Source organism: Hyalella azteca, unplaced genomic scaffold (genome assembly GCF_000764305.2).
Source record: "Hyalella azteca isolate HAZT.00-mixed unplaced genomic scaffold, Hazt_2.0.2 contig13949, whole genome shotgun sequence".
Taxonomy (NCBI): Eukaryota; Metazoa; Arthropoda; class Malacostraca; order Amphipoda; family Hyalellidae; genus Hyalella; species Hyalella azteca.
In genome coordinates, this window is record NW_025943851.1 from 323,958 (window position 1) to 351,284 (window position 27,327).

Sequence of the window (27,327 nt, forward strand, 5' to 3'; positions counted from 1 at the left end):
TGGTATTCACAGTTTAAGTGCCAACAGAGACACAAAACATAAACCTGGCTACAGTACATTTAAATTCTGGACTGAGCGCAGCATTAAAATAAATGAATACAAGAAACTCAAATTCAAAGCTCTGCGAAAGTCAAACTTGCCTGTACGGGCTGTGGTCTCGGCGAAAAACAAAGGTAAATGCTGCAGTGGCAGGCCATGTTACCCAAACAAATGTACTCAGGGTCGCACAGCGATATTGACAGACACGGTCGATAGTAAATGAAGAGAAGTTCTCGTTTAAAAACGGAGGATCTCTAACGGTAAGCGAGTGAATGAAGTTGTTTAAAAGTTGAGTTGGATGTTTTAAAAAGGAATTTAAGTAGGTGAGTAGCAACAAAAACGACGACATTCATAAAGAAGGTTGCTTCCATCAATTGTCATATGGGAAGAACAGAAGGAGAATGCAAGGAAACTCACTATCACAACAGCTTCACCTCACAAATAAGAATTAAGTTAGATAAAACATGCGCTGTAGTTGATCAACTGGAAACGCAAAAGCCATGTAGTGGCGAGCCAGATCAGCACTATTAAGTATGCGCGAAGACTGAGGAAGAGAGAAGTAAAATTTATAAGCTCACGAAGAAAATGTTGAAACAAAATTCTCACGAAAAATTCTTAAACAAAAAAACCAAACCTAGGCTCAGAAAAGTGGCACTACAGAAACAAAATGTACTAAAATACCAGACACGAATAGAGTTTACAGGTAGAACATTGTCTATGAACAAAACGGAAAATACTTCTTATCAGATCTCTAGAGGCCTCTTCTAAGCATTTAACCCACACACGCGACAGTAGGTAAATACTGAAGAACATGGAAACTAAGCAAAACGTATAAGCCCCGATTAGTAGACCTCAAGCAGCGCTGAATTATATTTTTATGTAAACAATCTACATAAAGAATACTGAATATTGGTGGCCGATTTCTTGAAAGGGATATCAAGAAATAGAATATATACGTATCTTACCACTGATAATTAATAATTCTCATATCGGGGAAACCTAAGTGACGGTTTGAATGAGTTAGCAATGGATTACAGTTCGTAATTTATAGTCAGAACACTACAAAGATAACATTTGAACAATTTAGTTAACTAAAATGGACTATTGGCTAAAATATCAGCCTTACTTCAAACCATATAGAACAGGCAAATATTTGATAAGCACACGCATAAGAAATAATAAAATAAAGCTTTATTTGGAGGCGACATATCGAGTGAACACGGGGCTTTTGGGAGAAAGCAGTGGTATGTTGAAAGAATTTTCAAAATACACACGCCAATGATATTCAGAGTTGGAAGAATTTTCTCATCAGTACAATTCCAGGCGAAAATAAAAATTAATTTCACTTAAGTAATGCTAAACTAATACGAAAAATTACAAGGAAACCAGTTCAAACTATTATAATTCGAAATAAATTCCAAAAATTCAGTTTCATCCTGTAACAAAAAAAAAAAAATTGTGCTGGAAGGTTGGGCGGTGTGACTGAACAGTAACCTCACTCAGCCAATGCCTGACAAGTTTTACGCTTTTATTCACATCCCAAACGTTGACACAATCACGCTCAAGGAACATGAGAACTACTGAGGTAGAAAGGGAGGGAAATTCCAATACAATTATATATGTTTCTTTCATAAGTAAAATAAATCAAATGAAATCTGATACCCATTGGAAAAACTCCTGCACAGAACACAAGTTATTTTAATAGCTCGTCTCATGCCCTGCCAGCTAGAAGATACGCAAAAGTATCTTATCAGACGATAAATAAGAGATAATTTAAATCAACCTAATAATATGCAATGCAGAAACAAGGTCAAAGAAATAAGTTAAGATTTCTAGAAAATATAACAACTCTGGATGCGAGGCTTCAAGCTGAACATGAAGGAAATATTTCTCGTTACACCAAAACAGCTTAAATTTTCACATTTTCAGGTAACCATAATCTGCAAACGTGTCTGAATCAAAGACAAAAAATGATATATTATTTTGGGCATGCTGATGCCATGAGTGAGAGATAAGTTCTCGCTCATATAAGGTTTTGTATAAAAATACTAGGCATTATTACATGGAATTATATCGAGTGCCGTAAATAATGAGACAAATCTAAGTGGTTAAAAAGACACGAGTCCGGGATGAAAGGCAAGGGTAAAAGAAACCGTAGAAGAATCACTAAATAATGATAAAGAATCAGCGACCGAGAAGAACGCAATTACATTCCGCGTTATGAGAGATGCCCTGAAAACGCAGAACTGCAGCATAAGACAATAGATGTAACATACAAATTTAATTTCAAGAGAAATAAAAACAATAGAAAAACGATAAATTATAAAGACCAGATGCGCCGACAACAAATGCTTCAGTAGTGTAAAATCCTCAACATACATCAAATTATCACAAATTATTCCACTTCAAAAATAAATTCTATAAACATTCGTAGTCAAACCTACATGGTGCTGGCACAATGCAATTTTTTCGCGCATACACGTAAGTATTTTGTAAATTATAGCAAGAAAAATTCTGTAAATAATAGGCGGAACATGATACTCAAAGTGAGTTCGACGGTGGCACCATGAATGCCAGACAAAGGCACTGCAGCAACTCGCAAGCAAGAGCAACGTGGCACTCTATGTCTGCAAAGCAGTATTCACATAGAGGAGAATGCACCTCATAAAGTACTCAGGTGATTACATAGACCCATACCCGTTATCTAAATTATAACAACGTATATAAGCCGACACCAGTATGCTGGAGCTGCGGTCTGTTATAGCAGTCAAAAATTTTGTTCAGCTTATGAAGTGCTAGTAAGGCTCACAATCGAGTAAAGTAGTTTCTATTCATAATATGATGACAAGCCGATATGTAAGTGACTTCAAGAAGTTTCATTAGTCATAATTAAACGTTCGGAATTCCCTAGCATACAATGCTCGAAATTTTGAAAGAGGTAAAAAGCACATCTTAACCAATGAACAAAATCATTACAGCTGCATAATTGAAAGGGAGGGAAGAGGTCGTTATATATTTAGTAATTATATATCGTTTACAGCCTTAAATTCAGGGATAATTTTTTATATTCTTAACAAAGATAACGTGAGGGTTGTTAAGTACAGGCAACAACCACACCTTGAAAAATCCAGACATGCGACGAAATTAGAAGGAAACGTAGCGTACAAATTAGAATGTGTCAGAGTGATTAAACTCGGCGCTTATACAATACAAAATAAGTCAAACTCTTAGTATTAAGTAAAAAACATAATAAATAGAATTTATTCAAGACTGAACACACATAAAGAGATAAGGAATGGAAACTAAGGAATTTCAAGTGCACGATAAAGCATTGCAACTCAGAGGCTAAATGAGAGCACCCTCAAAGCATTTAGTTACCGGCTATTTAACATGCTAAATATATCATATGTAAAGAAATTCAAGACTATATTTCTGTTTAAAAATACACTCTTCAGACAAATATTAATGTGCCTAGAATGTAACAAGAGCGATATAAATACAGAGTATACGGTGGCGTGCCCGAGGTGTTAGGCGCCATCCATCACATACGAGCAACGAGACAAGCGAGATATTGTATTGTAGTTTTCGCATGGAAATAATCTATTAATTTATACCAAAATTTCTACATTTACCATGCGTACCTTGCCTGCATAGCGCGAGTGGCATAAATACGGAACACATTGGGATTAAATCTACCCCAGAACCTCATGAGGTTATATCTCGAGAAATATCTTAAGGAAAGCTTCAGATTACCATTTCGCTTCAAGTTCTTAAGTATTTACAATGTTTTATTTTAGCGAGACGCGTAGAGCTGGTGGTCCCAACACAGCGAGATCCGTCACACCTACGCAGTCTCGCGCATTGCTGTACGGGACGGGAGAAATAAAACAATTAGAATTAGTCACTCAGAAGCTCAGAAGAAAACTAAGAAGTCACTCAGAAGAAACATTAGAATAATAAGTCACTCTGCAACACTTTATATTTCAAGTTATCTCTGAATGTTCGAGAAAAATTTGATTTTGGCTACAAAGGGATCTCACACTGTTTGATTCTCTATTGGTCTAAAATATATCCACGAACCTTTGGGCAATATTAAATCAAGACAGAAATTTAGGTAAGCACAAAAAAAAAAATTTTGGCACAAAAAACAGCCAAAGTATAAGTCAAACCGAAATACACAAGAAGGTCCTAGGTGAATATTTGACTTTTTGTCATAAGTAGAATAAGTTTGGCATCATAAACAAGAGATGATGAAGAATCACAAAGTGATAATACGGACAGGTATAAATTAACAAGTATCTATGGCTGTAAATTGGTAATTTAGATAGAATATGACACTAACACTCTAACAGACAATAAGAGGAAATAGTAAATCATGCGAGCGAAATTTTCACATACGCATCCGGTTGAATTCAAGTTTAAAACTTTATTCAGCCATTCAGTGTATATTCATCAAATGTATCATCTGAAATGAACTATTTGTAATACATTCATTTTCGAACGCTTTCAAACTATTTGGTTAATTTAGAGCTTAATCTTACTACCCATTACCATGTACATAGACTTGTAATCTAGAGAAAATAATATAAGATCTTTCATATAGAACGACTAGTGTAGTTAAACACGAGCCAAATAAAATAAAATAAAGTGTGGCGCACGGCACAACAAAAATGAAATATAATAAACAGAGGCGAATTAGTTAAGTAGACAACATAAGGAGATAAATAACAAATACCTACAGTACATAAAATACGAGAGGGAATAACAAATTAAATGGATAACGTGCGTAGGCGAATAACTAAACGTTATACAACATACGTAGGCGGATAATAGAGGCGATGCGAGGTGCGCCGGGAGCGGCCGGGCGCGCGGCTATGGCGCGGCGGTGAGGGCCGCTCTCAGCACGTCCAGGGCGTTGGCCAGCAGCGTGCCGTCACTCGCCTTGCCGTCCACACACACGCCGCCGCTGTCCTGTAGGACAGTGACATGGTTGTTCTCATGCATGACACTTACATGCACGGTTATTGCAAGAAAAGTCTGTACAAAATAAATGTTATTAACGAGTTTCAGAGTACTGTCGGTCTAAAATCAGTGTGTGTGGCAAGTTTTATTGGTTCGCTGATTCCTTTGGATTGGGCGCATAGCTGGAGCATGTCCATCAATGATCCATAGCTGGATCTATGATGGAGCATTTACGGAACTTCTAATTAATAGATGTCAGTCGTACCAAGCCAGGTTAACTTACAATACAAATAGGACTATAAAACGAGAAAATATAATTGTAACGCCCAATAGAGGGTTAGGTAATATTGCCACTATAAAAGCAAGCAGCGTAAATTAATGCACCTTAAGTTTGGTGAGAAGGCACACGTGGTGGCCTGACAGCGAGGCAGCGTAGAGTGAGGCGGTGTTCTGTACGCGCTCCACCACACCAAAGCTGCCGTCCCCGCACAGCACTCGCAGCAGCTGTGCACCAGACGATCAGTGAGTATTCACAGTAGCCATTAGGTCATTATTATTATTATCACAGCAGCTAACCACCATGCTAGTTATTATTAATGTAATGATTATATGATTAGGATGATGCAACCTGTCACTCGCAGAAACTGAACACCAAAGATTCAACGATAATTCAAAGCAATTTATACTTTCAGAATCGTCATAGACGCAATTGGAAGATGTATGACATGGCAGTATTTAACTATGATAATCATCATTTTGAAAATAGTGGCACAGATAGAACTGCGGTACGTCTGTTAGACATAGAGACTCAACTGCTTTGAAACAATCGGCTTCAGATAAAAAATTTGGTAAGGTAGATCTCGTCTGTTCGCAATACTACGGAATGTTCCGATTACCGTTTTCAGACAGTTCACATCAGTCGTGCTGTTTGAGCTATCACACTAAGTGCCTATCACCGAGTAGAACACTAATAAACTACTCTATTTTCAACGCTGACCGTAAGTCTGTCAGAACTAACTTGTTCGAAAGAGATATCTGGACATGATGTAGTGAACGCTGATCTTGCCGTCAGGGCTCCGGAAGACACCAATTCAGAGAAGGCCTCTCTTGATGCTCCTGCTCCGCTCAGGCAGCAAAGTACTGACACTTCGAACTTCAAGGGCAGCACTCGCTCACTGCCTCCGTTCTGTATGATGCCAATATTTCATCAGCTATCAAATAACCCCGGACATTGCAAGCAAATTTCTGAGAACATCATTGAAATATATCTAGTACGGGCAAATTAGCAGCTATTTGGATTGAAAATTAACTAGAAGATCAGCAGCTTTGAACAGCATTCCAATGTTAAGCCCATTGTTCGCGCTTAATTCACTTAATATTGCAGTAACACATTCATTAAATATAATAGGTAACAACGAATGATTATACAGAGATACTATTCCTACAATCATGTTGCAGTTGTATGAATAACGAAATTCCAGGTATGTAAATGCGTAGAAATTGGTGCCAAAGAGATACCACTATTGCCTTTACATTGCAGCTGTATTGGATTAATAACTATTTTGAGGTCTCACCAACGAGTAGTAGAGAGCTCCTCTTAGCTTGTGCGGTACTGTAGCATCTTGCACTTCGACTGTCAAGGCTTTCTTCACAGGAGCGCCAGGTGACAATAGCGCTCTCTCAAGGTCTATATCAGACGACGTAGCATTGACTCGCGTCAGCGCCAGACTGCTAGTGTCAGGCAAGTGTAGTCTCACGAGTCTGATGTCAGTCATCGAGTCCGATAATTGACTGCTGACGCTGAAGGATAGACTCAACCTAATTTGTTTGAGACCGTCAGCTGCAGGACGAGCTCTCCAACTCTGGAAGAATTAAGGAACGTTGCTGGTTAAAAAGGCTTTATAATGCGTACAGTGATCGGAAGATTGAATACTTTGAGTAACGCTCAGGAATACTTTGTAATTTAAGAGAATCAAATAAATTAAAAGGAGACTTTCACGACCATGGTACTTAACAGACAACAATAACTTCAAGTTCTCTGAAGCCTAATGTGTGAGCGAAATGAGGTCTCTATATAAACAAGTGATGTGGAGAAACAGAGAATTTCGACGTAATTTGTCTAATTTTGATAACTGAACGATGAAAACCCAAAATCGAAATAGCCTGCCAAGTCTCAAAAATTCGTCTATGCAATCGACAATTTTACTGCGAGGAAAATATGATGCACAAAGCTACAGGCACACACCCGGCCAAAAAAACTATGAATTTTTAAATCAAATCGAAATTTCCTTTAAAGATAATTTGTTTTCATAGCATAGAAACGTCTGAGTATATCGCCAAATAGAAAAATTAATCAAGTTGAAACCACGCAAACGAAAACCAAGTAAAGTTATTGGAATAGACGTGAATTTTAATCATGCATTTTTCGAAGATTCAACACACCACAGCAACAGCGGAATCCTCAGCAAGCAGCTTGTGCCGGTCAGGTGTGGCGTTGGAGGCGTGGTGGCCGTTAGCGACCTCGTAGTCACGGCGGTCAACTCCCTCGGGGGTTCTAAGATCAGAACTTGGGGCTCCATCCACTAGCGGTAAATTCAATTCACTTTTCCTGCTGCTTTTCTTTGAGACTTTCTTACTCGTTTCCTTTGACTTTTTCTCTTTCTTGGGCTCCTTGGAACTCTTCTTTGTGGCTTTTGACTAGAGAGGAAAACACGAAGAGTTCTCAAATTAAAAAACTTGCATTATATTCTGTTCAATCAGATCTAAACTAAATTAATTCAAAGTATATAATTAAAAAAAAATAAAGGCATTCAATCTCCGAAAATATTGTCATGAAGATGTCATCAAATAAATAAAGCGAAGATTTTTTATTCTTCACTTCATTTCACCAGAATAACTGTGGAATATTTGGCAGTTAGCCTGACTCCTGGGTAGTAAAAATTAACAAATGAAGCCACAAAAATAATGAATGATTATGTGCGAAAATTTGCAATGCTACTTTTTTCAAGTTGAAAATTTGGTAGTCTTAGGTTTGTGTAGCGGCTGGTTTCATGCCTGGATTCACCTTAAAAAGTCCTCAATGATTAGTGGAGGGTGTTAAGATATCTCAACTATTTTTGATAGTAAAGCCTCAATACAACAGGTCCACCTTCTGCGTAGCGTCGGCTGCGGCTGGAGCGTTTTCGGGCTCGGCTTCAGGAGGCTGCTCCACGGGGTCACTGGTGCTCAGCCAAAACTCGATGTCATCATGTGTCTTCTGCAAACAAGAATATACGTGATAATAAAGGGATATTTATGACTTTCCCAGTTCAAACACTTATCACTAAATTGATACATGGATGGGGAGGGGAATCTGTTCAAAAGGTATCTTACAAAAATACGCTGGACATACGCACTCCATTTGTGTCCACAAAGAGTGCATATGATATGCAAAAGTCGACTTAGCCATGCAGAAACAAGTTATTCACAATAATAACATTAGATACTCAAAACAAAACAAAGAATTATTGCATGATGAAAAATGCCGGTTTTTTCAAGATTATATACCTTTCCATCTACTCCGTTGGCGTAGGGTTTTGGTTTGCTATCAGTCACTGACGCTCCAATATCCAAGGCCATTTCCTTCTGTTCGGATCCTAACAAGTCCCCATTTTTTTCTTTCTTCTTGGACTTTCTAGATTTATCTTTCTTGGTCTTGGATTTAGCAGCATCTACAGTAGAAGAGGCAGGTTTAGATGAGCGCTTCAGCTTCGGCGCTGCAGGAGCTTCGCGGTGGTGCAGCACCGGCAAGACTTCCGTCGGGCTAAGTGGGCTGCGGAAAAACAAACTATGTTGAATTAATATGTCAGATTATCATGGTGAAACTTGAGCAGAAGGAAGTACTTCTGTTCGCCTAACAGGCTATGTCAAATTTAATGGAGTTGGACACATGCATGAGGAGTAAATTGTCGAGAGTCAATGCAACAATTCAGCAAACAAAAATGCAACATTGAACTGCGGCAGAGGGATGACCAACAGTTTAAAATAGTAAATACGCAACGGAGCGATAAAATTCCAATCGTAATCAATCACCTATCAAGATCAATGTCAAGAGCTCTGTGAGGGTCGTCAAGCGGCCTGTTGTCCCTGTCATCATCGTCGGAGACAATCGCGCCCTCCGGCATCTCGGCGTCCGTGTTGATCACCAGGGGCGCAGGAGCCTCCTGTAACGTAGCAATGCGATGTTAACGCTGTTGAGCACAGGGATCTAGTGTGAGCAGTTAATAACCCAAATAAATGTGAGAATTGACATGTCACTGAGGTTGGGAAGAGGATGGATAATAGTTGGGATTTATTTCTTCGTTGGTAAAGGTCTGGCTGCGAACTGATTAATGAACGATTTCAAGTAAACAAGTTCTTCTCAAACTGTTTCTCTCTTGGAGGATTGTCGATGGATCGAAGAAATTAGGACAATTGTACGTCCAAAATTGAGGTAGGTTAACGTTGCAGACGGACAAATTTTACAATCCTACTTCTGAACACGAAACATTGATAGCGGAAATTAATATCGAAATAATTCCGTTACGTGACGTCATTCCGTGATGTGAGAAGCAGAAAAATTTTTTTGAGTTATTGAAAACAATTAAGATTTGTTTGTACTAAAAATGCGTGTAAAGTTAACACCATTGAAGAGGAGCACAACTGAATCAATGCCCGAATTGACTGTCTCCTTCTACTCGAATTGACTGTCAAACATTTCAGTTTTGTGAAGCAAACACGAATTTTTAGTAAATATTTCTAAATTTAGTACACGATTTCGCCAAGAAATGTCTTCTCACAATTAGACGACCTCACACAAAACTTCTAATAACTGCGAAAATGGGTGCTATGTTATCCCATTACCATTCAGCAAATGCGATTAAATCATAATCCTTAAATGCACGCATGTAATGTAGAAATCAGGCCTTGTTACTCATGTTTACCGCGACACACATCACCCATGTAACACGTTTCGTTCTCATTTGACTTGCAATCTATCATACTTGATACAAGGAGCGTTGCAGGCAAGTAGCCTGATTACCTTGACATTTAGAGAAAAAATAGCCAATTTGGTTTGTATAATTCATAATACCCGGTGCATTTTAGGATTAAAAAAAAGAAATATGGCCCCCTACATTGAGAAGTAGCAAATATAGTTGACTGGTTTGCTTTGTTCGACTAGAGGTATCTAATTACTGCAGGCGGTGCGAACGTTCACTGACAACATCAAAGATCAATGAAAAATTCGTTATAATGAAACGAAGTAAGTTTCTGATCGTGTTCAAAGTTGCTGTATCAATGAATATTGTGGAAGACTAATAGGCCCCACAACGTAAATTGTAACTACGTTGTGGAGGCCTATTAGTCTCAGTCTCACCTCTTCCTTTGGTCGAGTTGGTGTCACGATGAAAATTTACAAGATGCTTCCAAATAGATAAAATTTAACGCTATAGAGGACTATTATATATGCTCTGACTCACCTCTTCCTCTGAAGAAGAGAGAGCCAAGTTCTTTCTCTTTGAGCGTTTCTTGGACTTCTTATGTCGCAGTTTCTTATTGTCGCCGTCGCCGTCCACCATCTCGTACTTGGATAAGGAAGTCATGCCTGAAATTCGAACGATAGTGAACAATTAGCCCAGGAAGTCAGCTGATATGACAATCACTAACAAATAAAATTGAAAATAATCGTTCAATATCTTTCATTTATTAAATTTCCATGTATTGTAAATTGGATAAATTATATCGAATAAATAACTTCCTGAACATTTACAAAATGACAAACGCTTGTAAATTCGTATAAAACTATTAACACCGTTTGGCTCTGTTTAAAGAGGATTTGGTCGCTTAAAATCAACTTCCGCAGAACACATAATTTCAGAGAATGAAGGTCAATACAATACTGTAGTTTTTAATGTTCAAATGTACGTTGGTTTAGAGATATTGTGCCTACACTGATTTGAATAATAATAGCATGCGCCTCTGAGACCAGATAATTAATTATTCTCATCTTAGATGAAAAACAGGGGCTGTACTATCAAAAAATAGTTAAGAGTTCGTAACTCCGTCAGCTAATTGCACAACGTGTACTTAGGCCGCGACGTATACTTGGACCGCAACGTGTACTTAGGCCGCTACGTGTACTTGGGCCGCTACGTGTACTTGGGCCGCTACGTGTACTAAACAAAATTTGATAGTGTATCACTGATCCCGTACCAGGTATGGTGAGAGGCACGTCCAGCTCGATGGCCTGCATGGGGATCTCATCGACATTGAGGTTAGCGAGGCTGGTCTTGGGAGAGGAGCGCGTCGAGGAGCGGTTTGAAGTTGTCTTCATGTAGTAGGGGTTGTTGGCTTGCTCCTGCAACCGCGCCGCTCGCCGCTGTAGCAACGTGATAGTGAGAAATTATTTGAAACTTAGAATTGAAACCCAAAGGATAAAATAAGCGAATGAATGAAATAATTAATGAAATGAATAAGCATGGAATTATTAAATAATAATAAATAAGTAGTAAGAAAAAACTCATGAAAAAATTAGAAAAATGCACTAAGTTTTATGGTATAAAGAAAACAATTTATAAAGTCATAAATTTCATAAAACTTTGTAGCTTGAACCATTAAGGGTGCAAGCGTTATGATGACGATTTAACTAAACAATAAAGTAAAACTGCGATTCTATGTCTAGACTCTGGACGTAGAGCATATATGTGAATAGAATATTAAGCAAAACTGAATATTTTTGCTTAAACCTATATATTATACATTTGATTTCGCATAACTAAGATTTGCCGATTTTACCTTACTTTTTTAATTCAACTGTAATGACAATTCAAAATACATTCGCCCAACAGAATAATGGAAGAAAGTAATTAATTTCAAGAAGAAAAACTTATTGATGGGGCGGGAGGCGGGGGATTAAACTACAAAATAATCGATATTCTGCAGGTGAGTAACAATCAATAATAATAATAATATATGCACGGGATGCAGCCAACAACCTGCATGATATCCTCCTCAGAAATGTGCTGAGCCTTTCTATTCTTCCTGCCCACGGAGGGCGACGGAGGCTCCTCACTCCTGAAGAAGAGGTCGCCTCCACTGAGAAGGTCCTCGTCGCCTGAGCCTTCACTCTCAGAGGGCGGGGCGTTCATCCACGCATCCAGGTCCAGACTGAATAAATTATTTAATGAGATCAATATACGTATATGGCCTGAATACCGCAAACGTTGAGAGTATTGACATGTTAAAGTGCTACGAAATGAAGTGCACTAGTACAGTTAACCAGATTGAAAATGACAACTAGAATAAAAACGGAATTTCTGGTCAAATTTTGCTACTAAAATTCATTCGTCAACCGGCAACAGCTAGAAAATTAAAAAGACAAGAATTTATTTGGCTATGGTAACACCATAAATATAATTCTAAGCAATTTGTTGGGCACTGAGAAACCAATTTACAATGCTTTATGTGAATTAAATGAATATTTTCAAGTCAGAACCGAGTTTCTGCTGAATTTTGACTCACCCATCTGGTACAGGAACTTTTATATGAGCTTTGGGCGCAACGAGATTCCTAGACGTAAATTAACAATATGCAAAACGATAAATTAAATTAAAAAGTCTTCTCCGCGAATATCAACTCACCCATCTGGTTCAGGGATTTTATTCTGAGGTTTTGGCGCGACGGGACCCATCGCGATGAATTCCAACAAGAAATCAAGCAAAGAAAAGGTTTCCACTGAATGTCAACTCACCCATCTGGTACAGGAACTTTTTTCTGAGCTTTGGGCGCGACGGGATTGAGCTCTCCGGCGGTGAGGAGGGCGAGCTCAGGGCCAAGCTTGAGCCCCGCGGCGCGCTTGTCCCTGACGAGGCAGACGAGCTGCAGGGCGAACACCGCGCGCTCCTGCACCTCCAGGTCTGCTGAACTGCTCCACGTCGCTAGCCGCTCCTCCAGCAGCGCTGTTACCTGCACGACATACATTATTCTATACATACAATGACATGCATTATTCAATACATACAATGACATACATTATTTCATACATACAATGGAATGCATGATTCATCTAACCTAAGTACACTCATAAATGGAAATAATAGTATGATTAATGAGTGGTTGGCACTCATTATTCGTCTACACGAAATGCTCTCTGAAAATGGCATTAATATAATTCAACGAGTTATTGGCATACACGACTCCTGTACGCGGAATGCTCACTGAAAATGCAATTAAATATGAAAAGGTCAGTAGATAAATAGTAAGCGTTCGTACGTACTGCACATTTACATAAAAGGTTGAAAATCAAGCACCAGTCACGCTCTGAAAACAATGCTTCAGAACAAAGCTATCCAAAATACGAAATGCAAGCAGAAGTATTTTACATGAAAAAATATATTTTTAATTGATTTCCAAAGGAAATGACTCCAGGAAACGGTCAGGATTCGTGTGAGTTCAGGCACGAGAGTGAAAATAATAAACTTAAAGCTGTTAATAACATTCTCAATTAATGGCTATTGAGGACCAATAAGTTAATGTATAGGTAACCTCATTGATCATATCAGCATCGTCCTCCTCCTCGGCAGTGACGACGATGCGGATGAAGAGCTTGACGAGGTTGTGGACGATCACGGCCTGGATGTGGCCAGCGACGCTCCACAGCCGTCCCCGCACGATCGCCTCTAGCGTGTTGCGCGCGTTCGGTAGCAGGCTGACCACAACGTCATAAATATTATTAAGAACATCACACATAAAAATCTAGAGTCTACAAAAAAATGAAACAAATTACTAACTAAGATATTGATATGAAGAAATTACTATCAATACATTTTAGAAGAAGGCGGCGAAAATAATTTGAGAAGATGTAATAAAAATATTTCAAAAGATCAATTGAGTGCAAAAAAACAGGAGTGTAACTCAGGATACCATCGCATCACTATAAATAAAGAAGATAGCTCAGGATAAGATCACATCGCAATAAATGATGAAGATAACTCAGGATAAGATCACATCACAATAAATGATGAAGATAACTCAGGATAAGATCACATCACAATAAATGATGAAGATAACTCAGGATAAGATCACATCGCAATAAATGATGAAGATAACTCAGGATACGATGACATCACTATAAATAATGAAGATAGCTCAACATGAGAGTGCAATAAAATTAGGTGTGCGTGCAGTGCAACGCGAAGAACATCCGCCTTCTCACCATGAACAACCTCCTGCCCTCCAATACTCACTGAGCAAATTCGCCGCAGATCCAGGCGGCGGCAAAGAGCACCTCAGCGATGGAGGAGTTAGCGGCGGCAGGCCCCAGCAGGAGGTGGGCGTTCTCCAGCAGCAGAGCCATCTGACCCACAGTGAACTCTCTCACCGCCCCCACCCTGATGGCCACGTCCATCAGCTGGGCGGCTATAAGGGCTCCGTGCTGACTGCTCTCCATGCGACACAGCTCCACCAGCACGCTGATGTACCTACACACAACACACGCGACATATGAGGTATCCATAAAGAACTTTCTTGGTTTCAACATAAGAATTTTATAGCAAAGAAAATGCCATGATGATGTATATGCGAATGAAAATTTTGCGTAAAAATCTCCTCTGTGACTTCAGCAACACGAGTATAACACAATCTAGAGGAAAGAAAGTACTACCTATAGATACTACCACAAATGAGTTACGATGCAGTAATTAACGCCGGATACCGTAATTGAAATTGGGGATGCTTGTTAAATTCATAAAAGGTCTTACATATAACTGATTCAATTCACTCGAGTAACACATACAAATGTGTTAATTTAACTTAACGTTTTGACGAGAGTTTTCAATCAGTTTAAAGAGTATGAAAGTAAGCAAACGACAATGACGAACCACTCAAAGTTTGTGATGTACTGATAGTTGTTCTGCGAGCAGATCTGGATGATCTTCTGTAGGAGTTCGTCGCGATAAAAGGTCCCTTCTGCTCTGTCCATGTGCGTCATCAGGCGCCGTACGATCTCCATCACTGTCTTTTTGCTCACCTATTGTGATAGAAAATTCACATGTTTTGCTCATAATGGCAATAAGTTTTGCTTGGTATAGCTTGGACCAGTATGATTAAATTCAAAACTGAACGGTATTATTGACTTGTGACAAATTTCATCTGAAACCCAACAATATTAATATTAGCCTTAGAGAGAAAACTTGGGAACTCACCATGCCGTAGAGGAGGTCTAGAGCTCTGATCCTGATGCTCTCATCCTTGTCGTCGAGGCAGGCCAGCACCAGGTCTTTGTGAGGCTGTACAGCCTTCGGATGAGGGCCCAAAATGCGGCCCATGGCCAACAGGCCCAGGTACTTTACTGTAAATATCTTCAGGTTAATGTTGTCCTTAGCTACTAACAATACCGACCTCAACCGCTGTTAACGTGGTCATTTACTATCAATAAATTCAATCTTAACCACTGTTTATGTTGTCATTCGCATGTACTTAGCTTTTCAACTACAATACATAAGTTCCAAGTCTCAATAATGCACCTTTGTCAATTCTGAGAAAAAATACAAGATATTCGCCACTAAACAATAACTGTAAGAGCCAGGACGTCCAAACTTGCCACTTGCCGGCCCTCGGTACACGTCGAAAAACTCTAAAAAGCCGCTTGAATACTTCCTTAATTCAGAAATTCAACATTAGGTTCTAGATTATTTCTTTACTTGGAGATGCAAGTATAAATTGCAAGACTCACAGTTCTGGTCGGAGTCCTCGATGAGGATGCGCAGCTTCTGGACGCAGAGCTGCACAACAGTCCATAAATCGTCAACTGGGATCACAGTCGTGAAATGCGCTCAAGCACCAGCACCAAGCATCAATGCAATCAGAGGCTATACTCATTTGATGCAAATATGTATCAAAGATAGAGCAATATTTCAGTCAATGTAAAGCAGTACTAAAAAGCTACCATATAACACGGGTAATATAAGCAATACAATTTACGTGAGCAAATCGCCGGAACTCGCATTAATATTTAATCACCATATTACAATCCAAAAACAAGCCTAAGATTGTAAACATTAAAAACTATTGAACTAACACACAACTTCAAATGTTCAACATTGCATTACTGGCTGGGCAGAAAAAAGCAACGCCAATGAACCCTTCAATAGAACCCACGGAACGAATATTTTTCAATAATCAATCAGCAATTAACACAATCATCGAAATTCATTTTGTTGACACAATTGATGTGTATCAAGATGAATCAGTAGTAGTAATCATCAGGCGTGTGAGTTCAATAATATCAATTTCTAAATTTCACCATCACGTGCCCGGTAAGGGGACGGCCACTAAGCAACAAGTGTCGTGTTAATTGGATTCTCACCGTAAACTCAAAGTATCACCGGCCGATCACCGTAAACTCAAAATATGCACTTTTCCACGCTATGGCCAACTGAGGACATGAAGAGCATTTCTCGCATTCAAGAAGCTCCATGAATCAAATATTATGGGCTACCTGACAGGGTAAACACGAACGGACCAAATCAAGCTCAAAATCACAAACCACCGATGGAATAAGCTCAGGATTATCCATGTCACCCGCGAATATGGTAGTAACTAGTAACCAAGGTACTTATTCAGGATGTTTCAAAATTTAAGCACACAATTACCCTCAACCGCAAACATGATAGATTCAAATATGAATAAAAGCTTAATTATTCTTGTTTATCGTCAGAAGCTGCAACACATCAACACGCTTCACCTTGAAAATGCAACTAAAATATCATCAAGCCACTAACAAAAAAAAAAAAAAAGCGCTCCAGCACACCCCTTAAATTTGAGCGCCTCACGAACCGTACTGTATAATCAACGCTCCCTGGAATTTATTAAACGTCATTATAACTTAAAAAATCAAAGAATTTTCATTGTAACTTCTCATCCCCTAATAAAATAATTGTAAAGTTTCAGTATGAACTCCCTGAATCAAAGCTCAACATACATACAACTTATTCCCAAAAATAATGCCACCAAGCAACAAAAGTTTATTGGCTTCTCGCTATTCTGTGGCGCAAATGAAAGCGTAAGTTTTGGTAACATTTTTTTAATTTTTGCATTACGCAAAAAGGTGAAAATTTTTTCACATTTCTCGTCTTCATCAAGACCAGTAACTCAAGGAGTTCGTTTAATCGGGCTAGGGAAGGAGATTCGCCACACTATAATATGAACACGGAACAAAAATCTAGCTTCACTTAACTTAATAAGTAGAGACGTGAGCAGCGCTTACCTGAATAGAGGCATTGTGGTTGGGCATCCCTGAAGAGATAGAAATGAGCACTGTGGTGAGTGATGGCGGGGAGTGTGAGCAAGAGCAGGAGAGCAAGAGAGAAAGACACACACGGTCAGAGACACCAGCGGTACACGAGTACAGCCAACACCTAACATCACACATCTAAATCATCATAATAAATCATATAATATTCACTAACTTATCAAAGGAAGCTCGATGGAAGTAGCGGCTGCAGGCGCAATGTAAGCAAGAGGATTAGGTTAGGACATTTAGCATAGGTATAAATTTATATTTTATTAGCCTTTCATAATGACCAGAAAATTAGATCAGCCGATTTTTTATAAAATCGCTGGCGATTTTCGTCCGTGCAAAATTAATGCAAACATATGAATAGGCTAAGGTAGGAATGAATCAGAAGATCAGTAAGGTTATGGATATATTTTAGGAAAGAATCAGGCAAAGAGTATGAATTACTGCTAAAGATCAAACAGAAAACGAAGAGCAGAAGCTGCAGAAAGATACTATTTAGCTAAAAATGTGATAGCGATAAATGAAACAATGTGGCTGCAGAACAAGTTACTAGCAGATCAATGAGAGGTATGAAACGAAGAGTAGACGATGCAATAAGAAAGTACATGCAAGCACAAGGCAGACTTATTAGAATAGAGTTCAGGATTTAGGAAGATCGCAATATCTTTTGCGTTTCGATAGAAAAAAAAAACAGGCCACTTAGAATAGGGTTTAGTATTGCGGAAGATCGTAATGTTCCTCCTAAGGGGGTTGAAAATAACACAGACCAATTAGAATAAAGTTCAGGATAGTTAGAGGTCATATTGTGTCTCTGTGGGTAGCAAAGCACCAGGCAACTTAGAACCAGTTAAGGATTGTGGATGATTATTATGTGCCTCTCTAGCAGTTGTAGAAAAATTAACCTATGGAGGAAAGCAGGCTGCCAGGCAGTAAATAAATTCGCAGAAGCAGAAAAAAAATCCTGAGTATTTAAAGTTGAAAAGGCAATTAGAGAAACGAAAATATAAATTCCTGTTTGCTAACGTGCTCCTAGATTCAAATGGATAGAAAAAAGATATGCATGTATAGGTAACTTTAACAGTTTAGCATAGATACAAATTTGAAAAGATCATTGAGGCGTTGAGGGTTGCAAGTACGGAGCCAGACTTCAGCTACGAAGAAATTGGACTAAAGAAGAAACGTAAACATGAAAGATATTTGTTCAGAAACTGATTTCTGCCCTGTTAGGATAAAGATGTCTATCGAAGGATGCATTTAAATTTTGTGAGCAAACAATATAGTTATTATGGGCGCAACACAATATGAAATATAACGGTATAAAAAATTAATTCCGGCAACAGAAAAAACAAATTACGATTAATTTCGCAAATAAAAAGTGGTAACGAGAAGAGTGAGCATCAGAGGGGAAGGAGGAGAAATAAAAATATTGAGCAAACCACATGCAAGCAAGTTGGACATGCAAGCGTCAGAATCAGAATTAATAAATTAACCTTGAAATATATTATTCCACATACGGAATAGACAGATGTATACGCAACCAGGATTTAAGTCAGCATATCTGAGTTGTGACAGAACTTAAAACTCGCCTAGCTAGAATTTGACTAAGGAGCGAACCCAATACATTCGCATTCGAAATAAAATTTTGATTACAGAATCGGGCACAGCTGACGTCCAAAATGACGTCGTTTGTTACCCACATCTAAGACCAGTGGTGGGCACAGTTCCGCTAATCCGCTAACCGCTAATTAGCGAAGCTAACTTTTTCCTTATCGGATTAGCTGTTCAGCTAACTTTGAAAACCTTTAGCGGACCAATTAGCTTCCGCTAAATTGTTCCGCTAATTGGAAGTCCGCTAAAAATGTTTAAAAATCTCTGATTTAATGCTAAGTATCGTAAGCCATGTGCCACGCCCACACCTATACTGCAGTCCTCTGGTGGACGCAATGCTGGCAGACAACACGAAAAGATTTGGGTCCCTCCTAGAAGACAAGGAGTGCCAGCTGGCAGCGGCCTTCCACCCTAAGTTTCGCCTGTTCTGGCTGGAAAAGCATAATCACAGCCATCTCAGCAGGGTACAGAAGGCCATGGAGACCGCCGTGGAGACAGCCCTGAGGGAGACCGTTGAGGAGGGCAGCAGCACCACCAGCAATGACGATGATGGGGAAGATGATTTCTTCAGCAGCATTACTCAGCCCATGGAGTGCAGGAGGAGCCACGGGTCACTGAAGTCCAAGGCACAGAATTTGGTGAAGACCTGGCTGGAAAGCAGCTCGAAGGAGGAATTGACTGACGTTGCCTTCTTGGGCGAGCAGGTGTTGATGAACCTTTTCGTTGAGAAGAGTAAAAGGAGTGTGTAACCCTGGTGTAACCTTAATATTTCTTATTCGTTTAATAAACTGTATGTTGAATGTCAACTACTGCCTAATTTCATTTGTTCATTTAATTATTTATGTTACAAACATCTTGATCATCATCTGATCTTGGCATGCTACATCTTTTTGGGAAGCTCCTTTTCAAGGCTGAAAGTTCAGCTCTCTAGGCCTGTTTTTCTGAGTTCTAGGCCCCCCCCCAAAAAAAATGAAGCGAAATCTAAATTTATATATTAAAAGTTAGCGGTTAGCGGCAAATTCCGCTACATTTTTTGGTGATTTATCGGTTTAGCGTTATCGAAGCTAACTTTTCAGTTAGCGGATTAGCGGTTATCGAAGCTAACTTTTAGGCTAGCTGTGCCCACCACTGTCTAAGACACAAATGGTTCCATCTCAATTAGCATCACCATTAGAATTATTATTCTAAATATGTAACCATTGAATACAAATAATGTGCGCTGTATTGACTTGAGCGCCCTTCTCGTGTAAGCATCTGTCTGTCATCAGTCCTCGCCTGACTGCTCGGCTGAATTTTATCCATAACTAATATAAAGACATAATTGTTAGCGACTTGTTTTCATTGGTTTAGATTTAAACAATTATGAATGTCTGTCTATAGATCACTTGAAAAGTAAAACTTAGAACATAAACATAAAGAAAAATGTAAAGGCCATTGTAGTTGACAAGCACATATATACCTATTATACTAAACTTAACCCTTACCATAATGTCATGGCGTGGCTCTAGTATATTAATCAAATTAGTTTTACGGGGGGCATATGAAACTCCATTTCAGTATATTGGTGAAAATGTTAACAGTTCAATCATGGAATTTGAGAGCTAATACGAAAAAGGACTATTTTCACAGTTGTCTGGGCAATTAATTGTGTTGACGCTATAACTATTCACAACCGCTAATCTTACACGACACGAATAAGGTTTTAAATTTTTTCAAGCCTTACCAGCAATAACGGTGTTGATGCACTCGTAGAGCAGCGACATCGCTGACGTGCTGCACGAACACGATAAATAAAAATACGAATACGATACCAGCGTCAGCAACACGCGTGACCACGCACTTCGTCACGGGATTTACGACAGGCAGCGTCAGCATCACAGCGTCAGCACCACAGCGTCAGCATCACAGCGTCAGCATCACAGCGTCTGCATCACAGCGTCAGGATCACAGCGTCAGCATCACAGCGTCTGCATCACAGCGTCAGGATCACAGCGTGAGCCTCACAGCGTCAGCATCACAGCGTCAGCACCACAGCGTCAGCATCACAGCGTCAGCATCACAGCGTCTGCATCACAGCGTCTGCATCACAGCGTCAGGATCACAGCGTGAGCCTCACAGCGTCTGCATCACAGCGTCAGGATCACAGCGTGAGCCTCACAGCGTCTGCATCGTCACAGGGAATCAGTCATTCCAGCATACAAAACGGTTCTAGTCTCACAGCTCTGAGTCGCACACCATTTCAAACTATCAATGCAATTCAGCATGATCACATTTTTTATACTTTTAATCAGTTTCTACATTAATCAGTAACTCAGGAAGAGGACATATTTTGACTAGAATCTTTGCCAAGACCGATAATAACGTAATGTATGACAAACTATTCCTACACTCGTAATAACGTCGATACGCCTAATGCAATGTACGTAGGGGCACTAGCTCACTGGCGCAGCATATAAACATTATTAATATATCTTTAGCATACGCATGACATCGCATAAAGACGGATCAAGCATTATCTGTGGCATTCGCACACAAATATATTCTGCATACGCACGTCATTAACTTAGCATATACGAACAACTCCCAGCTTACCCGCAGCACATAAGCACAACCCAAGCATACCTGTGGATGAGGTTGGTGAGAGGTTCGATGAGCTTCTTGCCAAGCCTGGGTTCTAGGGGTGTGAGGGCGCCAAACTGTTGGAGGCGGGAGGTGGGGGGCATTCAAGCTTACTCAAGCAGGTGATGCATTTACAGATTTTCAGCTCTCAGCTGAAGCATTATCAGTAATTGTGAAGCGATCGAATTTCTAGCGATCTGTACCGTGGCAGCAGCAGGTATAGGCCATTTACCAGTAATACCGGCAGAACTACTCGTATATTTAAGTATGCCCCGTGATAGGCCATTTATGCTCACCACGAGCACAACTACTTGTATATTATTTTTATTAATAGTTACTGCAGTACCTGGCAATTATTTCAGTGAGCGGACGGCTCAGTTTAGGGCCCAGTGCAGGCTCGATCGTAGCCAGTACACCGAACTGCTCGACGGCGTCGCAACACACGAAATGTGTAGCTCCAAATAATTCCCTACACATATATCTTATACATGAACATGAATGTTCAAGTTAACAGACGGCGCTGATTCAAGTTCAATGATGGAATACATTATGAACATGAAGGCTCTAGCTTCCAGACGTGTGACTTAAATTCCAAAATAGGGTAAGTTTTCAAGTTAGAAAGAACGATTCCAATCAATGATGAGATAAACTACAATATATACGTATAGACGATAGATATCATTAACTTAAATAAGGTTGAATTTAAAGGCAAATGCTCTTGCCACAGAAAAAAACGGACATATGAGTGTTGGAAGAAGTATAAGGCTTGATCAGTGGTAAAATCTAAAATACGATGTCATAATTAACATACATGAATATGAAAATTGAAAACAAATCCATATCCATATAAAATGATAGCTGAGTTCGCACATAGATGGAAAATTAAAATTTAAGGTACGGATTGCTTTGATTCAAACATTTTACTGAGAAAAATAATTTTTAATTAATCCAAACAATATGACATAAAATGTCAAAAAGAAGCAGTTTGAAGAACTCAACAAAAATCCACAAAATTAACAGGAGAAATGAAAAAAGTAGTCAAAGCCACCTAGGCAAAACCAAAATACATAAAGTCAGGTACACTCACAAGCTTGATGATCTTGATGAGCATCCAGTTGTTGGTTGATGACGTCATAAGCTTGAAGAATACAGGGGCCAGTGAGAGGTAATTCTTGGGGTTCTTCCGTGCCAGCTCACAGATGACGTTAACTGCAGCAGACTGGACGCCTGCCGGAGTGACAGAGAACATTTCATGCTTACATATACAGTATATACAGTGGCTCTTGTTGCGCTGCAGGGGACTTTAATAAGGCAAAAAAAACTGTTGTTGAATTTCACTCAAACTGAAGCTCTTTTATACGTAATAAATAAATGGTCCAAGCAACAACACCATTGTTCATTTGCACATGAGGAACCTTAAATGCTATTTGCAGCCTAAGATTAGCTTGAAAGCAGATCTTTGATCTGCATTAATGCAACGGTTACTAACATGACTTATAACACTTTCCTGGGGGGAACCACCATGCAAGAAAACTACTTAACCTTATTCCAATAACAACTACCGTACAAAATAAATTTTAGCATTACCCTCTCACTATTGGAGATCTCGGTAGGTACATGGAACCTGATATTGATTTTTTGTTCAGCATTACTCTCTCACTATTGGATATCTACATTTAACATAGACATGTATTTGTTTCAGTGTTGCCAACCACCATTACTCACCAGGGTCAGGGTCCTCAAGCTTCTCTTTGAGTCTGGGGAAGGCTGGTCTGAGAGCCTCGGGGAACTTCAGGAAGACTTTATATAGCAACAGAACGGCCTTCTTGCGCAGATATGGCTTGGTCGAGCTCAGCTGTGGAAATTATCATCAGTTTTAGCATAACAAATCATGAACAAATATAAAAAAATTTCATGAAATCTAAGCATGAATGAACCTTGAAACAAGAAATACAGCTAATATTTTTTATGGCACTAGAAAGCTTCTTGAGATGGATTTTTACCAGTAAATTAACTTTCAATCCTTTTGCTGCTTTATCCTATAAGTTAAATTTACAGCATTCATGTATAAAAACTAATAAAAATTGCAGCAAGCACATGTAAACACAAAGGAGTAATCACCAAAGTCATGACATCATTAGCCAAGTCCCTGGCAAGATCAGCACTGATGAAGCAGGCGAGGCCAGTGAGAGCTGTCCCCGCATCATACATGTTCTGGCCATTAAGGTCTTTGCGGATCATGTTTGTTGTGAGCATGACGACCTGCAGGGATACAAAACATACCATAAATCAACCATCAAAAACTGGTATGAGCTTTACTGCACTTCAAATGTAAGAAAGATAACCAAGGAAAATATTCTAATAATAATATTCAATATTCATTCTGGCCATTAAGATCACTGCAGAACATATATATTTGTTATGAACATCACGACCTACAGGGAAACACAATTTACCACTGATAAAACCTCTACAATTGGCAGGAGCTTATTTGCACATCATATATAAGGAATATCATCAGAGAATACAATCTACTTCAGTCATGGAAGAAATGGTTAAGAATGTTCAGCAAACTGCTCACCTCTGTGTCTTGATGGAAGCACTGGGAAGCAGCCAAGTATCCTATTCTCTTGTAAGTAAACTTGGAAGAACTCATCACCTCAACAATGTTGAAGCCAGCCCAACTGATGTCATAGCCAAGCATTTGCAGCTGTAAATGATTTCAATAATACATTTATTTGTTGATTAGAGCACTTAATTACAATCAATGTACTTGATGAAAAAAGATGTACAGACAGCTTAATTTTCAACAAAGTTTCACCATTCAACAGAGAAATATAACTGATTTTTTTTTTTTATTACTGCAGATAAAGTGATTTCCTTTTGTCACACATAATGGGAATTGATTTTGACAATTACCACTAGATCTATCTATAAATTTTACTAAGAAAGTGGAAATGATCTTATATCAATGACTGCCAAAAAAACAGTTCAATATATTGAGAATATTAGGTTAATTTTTTTACTTGAAAAATACAGCTCCAAACATGCAATGAGATTATTTCACACTAATATGCAAGAAAAAACAATTTTTTAAATATCTGTACAATATATACAAATTCATGTCCACCCAAACAATAATAGTTCCTACATCAGACCCAGTACGGTACTTTAAATATAAGTCATTCATTCTTGCTAGGCATTAAGGAAAACAAATTTCAATACACACATGGCACTGAATTTCTGAATTAGATATTCAGTTCCTAAAATATCAGGACAGTTTTGGCACTGCAAAGAATCAATATTTAATTAATTATATCATCATGGATTAAAACAACTTAGCTATAAATAATTGACAAACAAGCATAGCATACTTACATAGGTAAGCTTAGCCACAGCGTTTGCTTTGACAGCAAAGTTCTCTTGTCGGAGCTCTGCCTTAATTTCATCCATACACTGAGCAATGTATTTGCCCTGTAGAAAAAAAATGAAGCATAATTACAAGTAGGTAAATTTGAATGGATTCAGCATGGTTATCAAAACCACAACCTGCTTTACTTTAGCTATAAATCAATTCTACACTGTATACCACAGTCTGGAATATGAATATTTTTGTAGAATTTTAAATGCAAATTAGGACACAAGGTTAGATGTCACAATGTCACTTCTTCAAAAGAATTATTGTGGAGCACATTTCAAACCTTGAAGCCCATGATTTATGTACATATTTGATCAACATAATTTTTATTCAATTTCTTTAGTTTGATTCAAGTTACCTCTCACTAGCATAGGCAACAATAATTGATAACATTTAATATCTACAATAGACTATAGTTGACTTTTTTGAAACATTAACAAATTGAAAATGTCCTTTGATATCCTGATTATTTGATAACCATGTCATGCAGAAAAAAAAATAGTATTTTATTCATTGTTTCTAATCATCATTCATTTTCTAATCAGAAAATTGTAAGTAAAACAAATTATCTAATCATCAATGAAACCTGCTAAAAGGAATAGATTCAGCTATCCTAATGATCCTATAGGATGGATAATGGGTACCTACCTATTGGTGATATAGTTTATATCGGTATAGGTAAATATAGGATATAGTTGAGTTCTAGACTTAGTTACAAGCAAAATTTCCTACAAAAAAAAATCTTGTAGCTCTAAAGCATAGGTAGTAGTGGAAATAGATACTTTTTTGTTGACCTTCCCAATGAGCTGTTAGGCCCTCAATATTTAACTGGGTAACTCCATAGGATATTGAACAAAAATTTGAACTAGATCAGGCTATTAAAAAGGAACTGAGTTTAAAAATCCTTTTTTTGTCACAATGCTCAATAGTGACATATTTTCAAATAACTTTGGAATTTAAAGGCTCTAAAATGGGATTAGCAAAAAAACTCTTAGCACTAGGTAGTGGTTTGAAGACTAGATATATTTTGTGTCTGGTTACAAGAATTTGTTTAAAAAAATCATGATTAAATATACCTAGGTATAAGTAGATTAGTAGAATACTGTCAGTCTGTCACATTAAATAAAGTGAGCACTGAAAATAGGGAGAATCTAAATAAATAAAATATAGAGCCAAAACTGCCAATGTCAGAGAATAAATTAAACCCATGGCCACATTCTGCCACAACTAACAAGTGTGGAATATATCTACCTTTTGAACCACAACTAAGCTTTTCTGTCATTTTAGAAGCAACAAGAATCTAGCTAGGTAGCCAAGGTAGGGTAGATGAATTATCTCACATCATATTCAGACTTAGTGTTGACTGTTGACTGTTGAGGAAAGTATCAGTATATGCAACCTAGCCATGAGATTCCACATGTATTAAAAGTTTGTCACTTCAGGATCAAGATTCTAGTCATAAGTAGAAAATTCTAAACCTTCATGTAGGCATGTCCATGGTAAATGGTAATGGCCATTGGCCAGGGCAGGGTGAGGGTAAAAATAAAATTCTTTTCCTGAAAGTAGCTAGGACCCATGACCTGATGACCATGAATTCAAAATCAGTAAGATTTCAATTGAGAAGCAGTTCTGGATATTGGATAATATATTTTTTTTTTGGATTAGTAATTGGAGCATGAATGCAGCTTCTGCAAGTTCTGCCCTTCTGGCCTGATTTAGCTAGCTATATAGGGCATAATAGGCTGCATTGATTCAATGATTGTATTGTAAATAATAGCTACTCAATTCTTTTGGGTAAAGGCCAGGCAAATAGCTAAGACTCCTGAGACTAACAGTGATTCAAATATCCAAAATACAATCTTTGAAATTTGAATGAAATTATTATTAATTTGCTAAAGATGATCAGAAAGAGTGAAAGACAGAAACAGTTACTTAAACAGATATCTTGTGAATAGCTCACAGCCTCACATGAGATGGGACACAGTAATACAGTAGTATAAAAAAAAAATGAGACATAGTGCCTAATTGCATTCAAACTATCTTGGAATAATTGATAAAGATTGTAGCATAAGGAATTGAGAAGTACCTAATGTTGCTTTTTTAATTTTAACTATTCATGAAAACTGTGGACTTCATCTATGATTTTCGTCGTAAATGAGGAACTTACCTCATTGTCTTTGTTGTTTCGTATTCCTCTCACTAAATCAGTCAAGTTTTTATCGAACATGCGTTCTAAATTGCCTTTAACTTTACGCAATGCCATTTTGGCTTTGACAAGTTTTATGTTAAAGAAATGTGGAAACGACTACCGGAGCTCCGACATATGTTCGTCACGAAGAAACACTGCGTGGAAGGGTTGTGTTGA

The 27,327-nt window shown here is 38.4% G+C and overlaps 1 protein-coding gene across 2 annotated transcripts; it reads right to left on the reverse strand.

Annotated features, from left to right (window-relative positions):
- Positions 1 to 27,327, reverse strand: LOC108672279 (AP-3 complex subunit delta-1). 2 transcript variants are annotated; one of them, XM_018159922.2, is made up of 27 exons: positions 27,130 to 27,327; positions 24,923 to 25,018; positions 24,126 to 24,254; positions 23,666 to 23,806; positions 23,270 to 23,399; positions 22,632 to 22,771; positions 21,548 to 21,621; positions 20,649 to 20,698; positions 17,285 to 17,313; positions 15,752 to 15,800; positions 15,222 to 15,367; positions 14,898 to 15,046; positions 14,265 to 14,498; positions 13,564 to 13,726; positions 12,770 to 12,984; positions 12,015 to 12,186; positions 11,233 to 11,398; positions 10,500 to 10,624; positions 9,073 to 9,203; positions 8,548 to 8,812; positions 8,150 to 8,257; positions 7,444 to 7,698; positions 6,576 to 6,863; positions 6,020 to 6,187; positions 5,386 to 5,505; positions 4,858 to 5,010; positions 1 to 3,903 (listed from the first exon to the last, which is right to left on the reverse strand). In XM_018159922.2, exons 1-26 carry the CDS (start codon positions 27,223 to 27,225, stop codon positions 4,912 to 4,914), a joined length of 3,738 nt encoding a protein of 1,245 aa, XP_018015411.1. In that variant the 5' UTR covers positions 27,226 to 27,327; the 3' UTR covers positions 1 to 3,903; positions 4,858 to 4,911. The 2 variants fall into 2 exon arrangements, with proteins under 2 accessions (XP_018015411.1, XP_018015409.1); XM_018159920.2 differs by having other exon boundaries at positions 17,285 to 17,334.

Bases quoted from the DNA above. Each gene is read 5' to 3' on its own strand.
- LOC108672279 (XM_018159920.2), bottom strand. From the start codon at position 27,225: ATGGCATTGCGTAAAGTTAAAGGCAATTTAGAACGCATGTTCGATAAA. The intron at 11,399-12,014 runs GTTGTTGGCTGC...ACGTTGCTACAG, and splicing joins CTGAGGAGGATATCATGCAG to CGGCGAGCGGCGCGGTTGCA. The intron at 8,258-8,547 runs GTATATAATCTT...TCTTGTTTGCAG, and splicing joins CCAACGGAGTAGATGGAAAG to AAGACACATGATGACATCGA.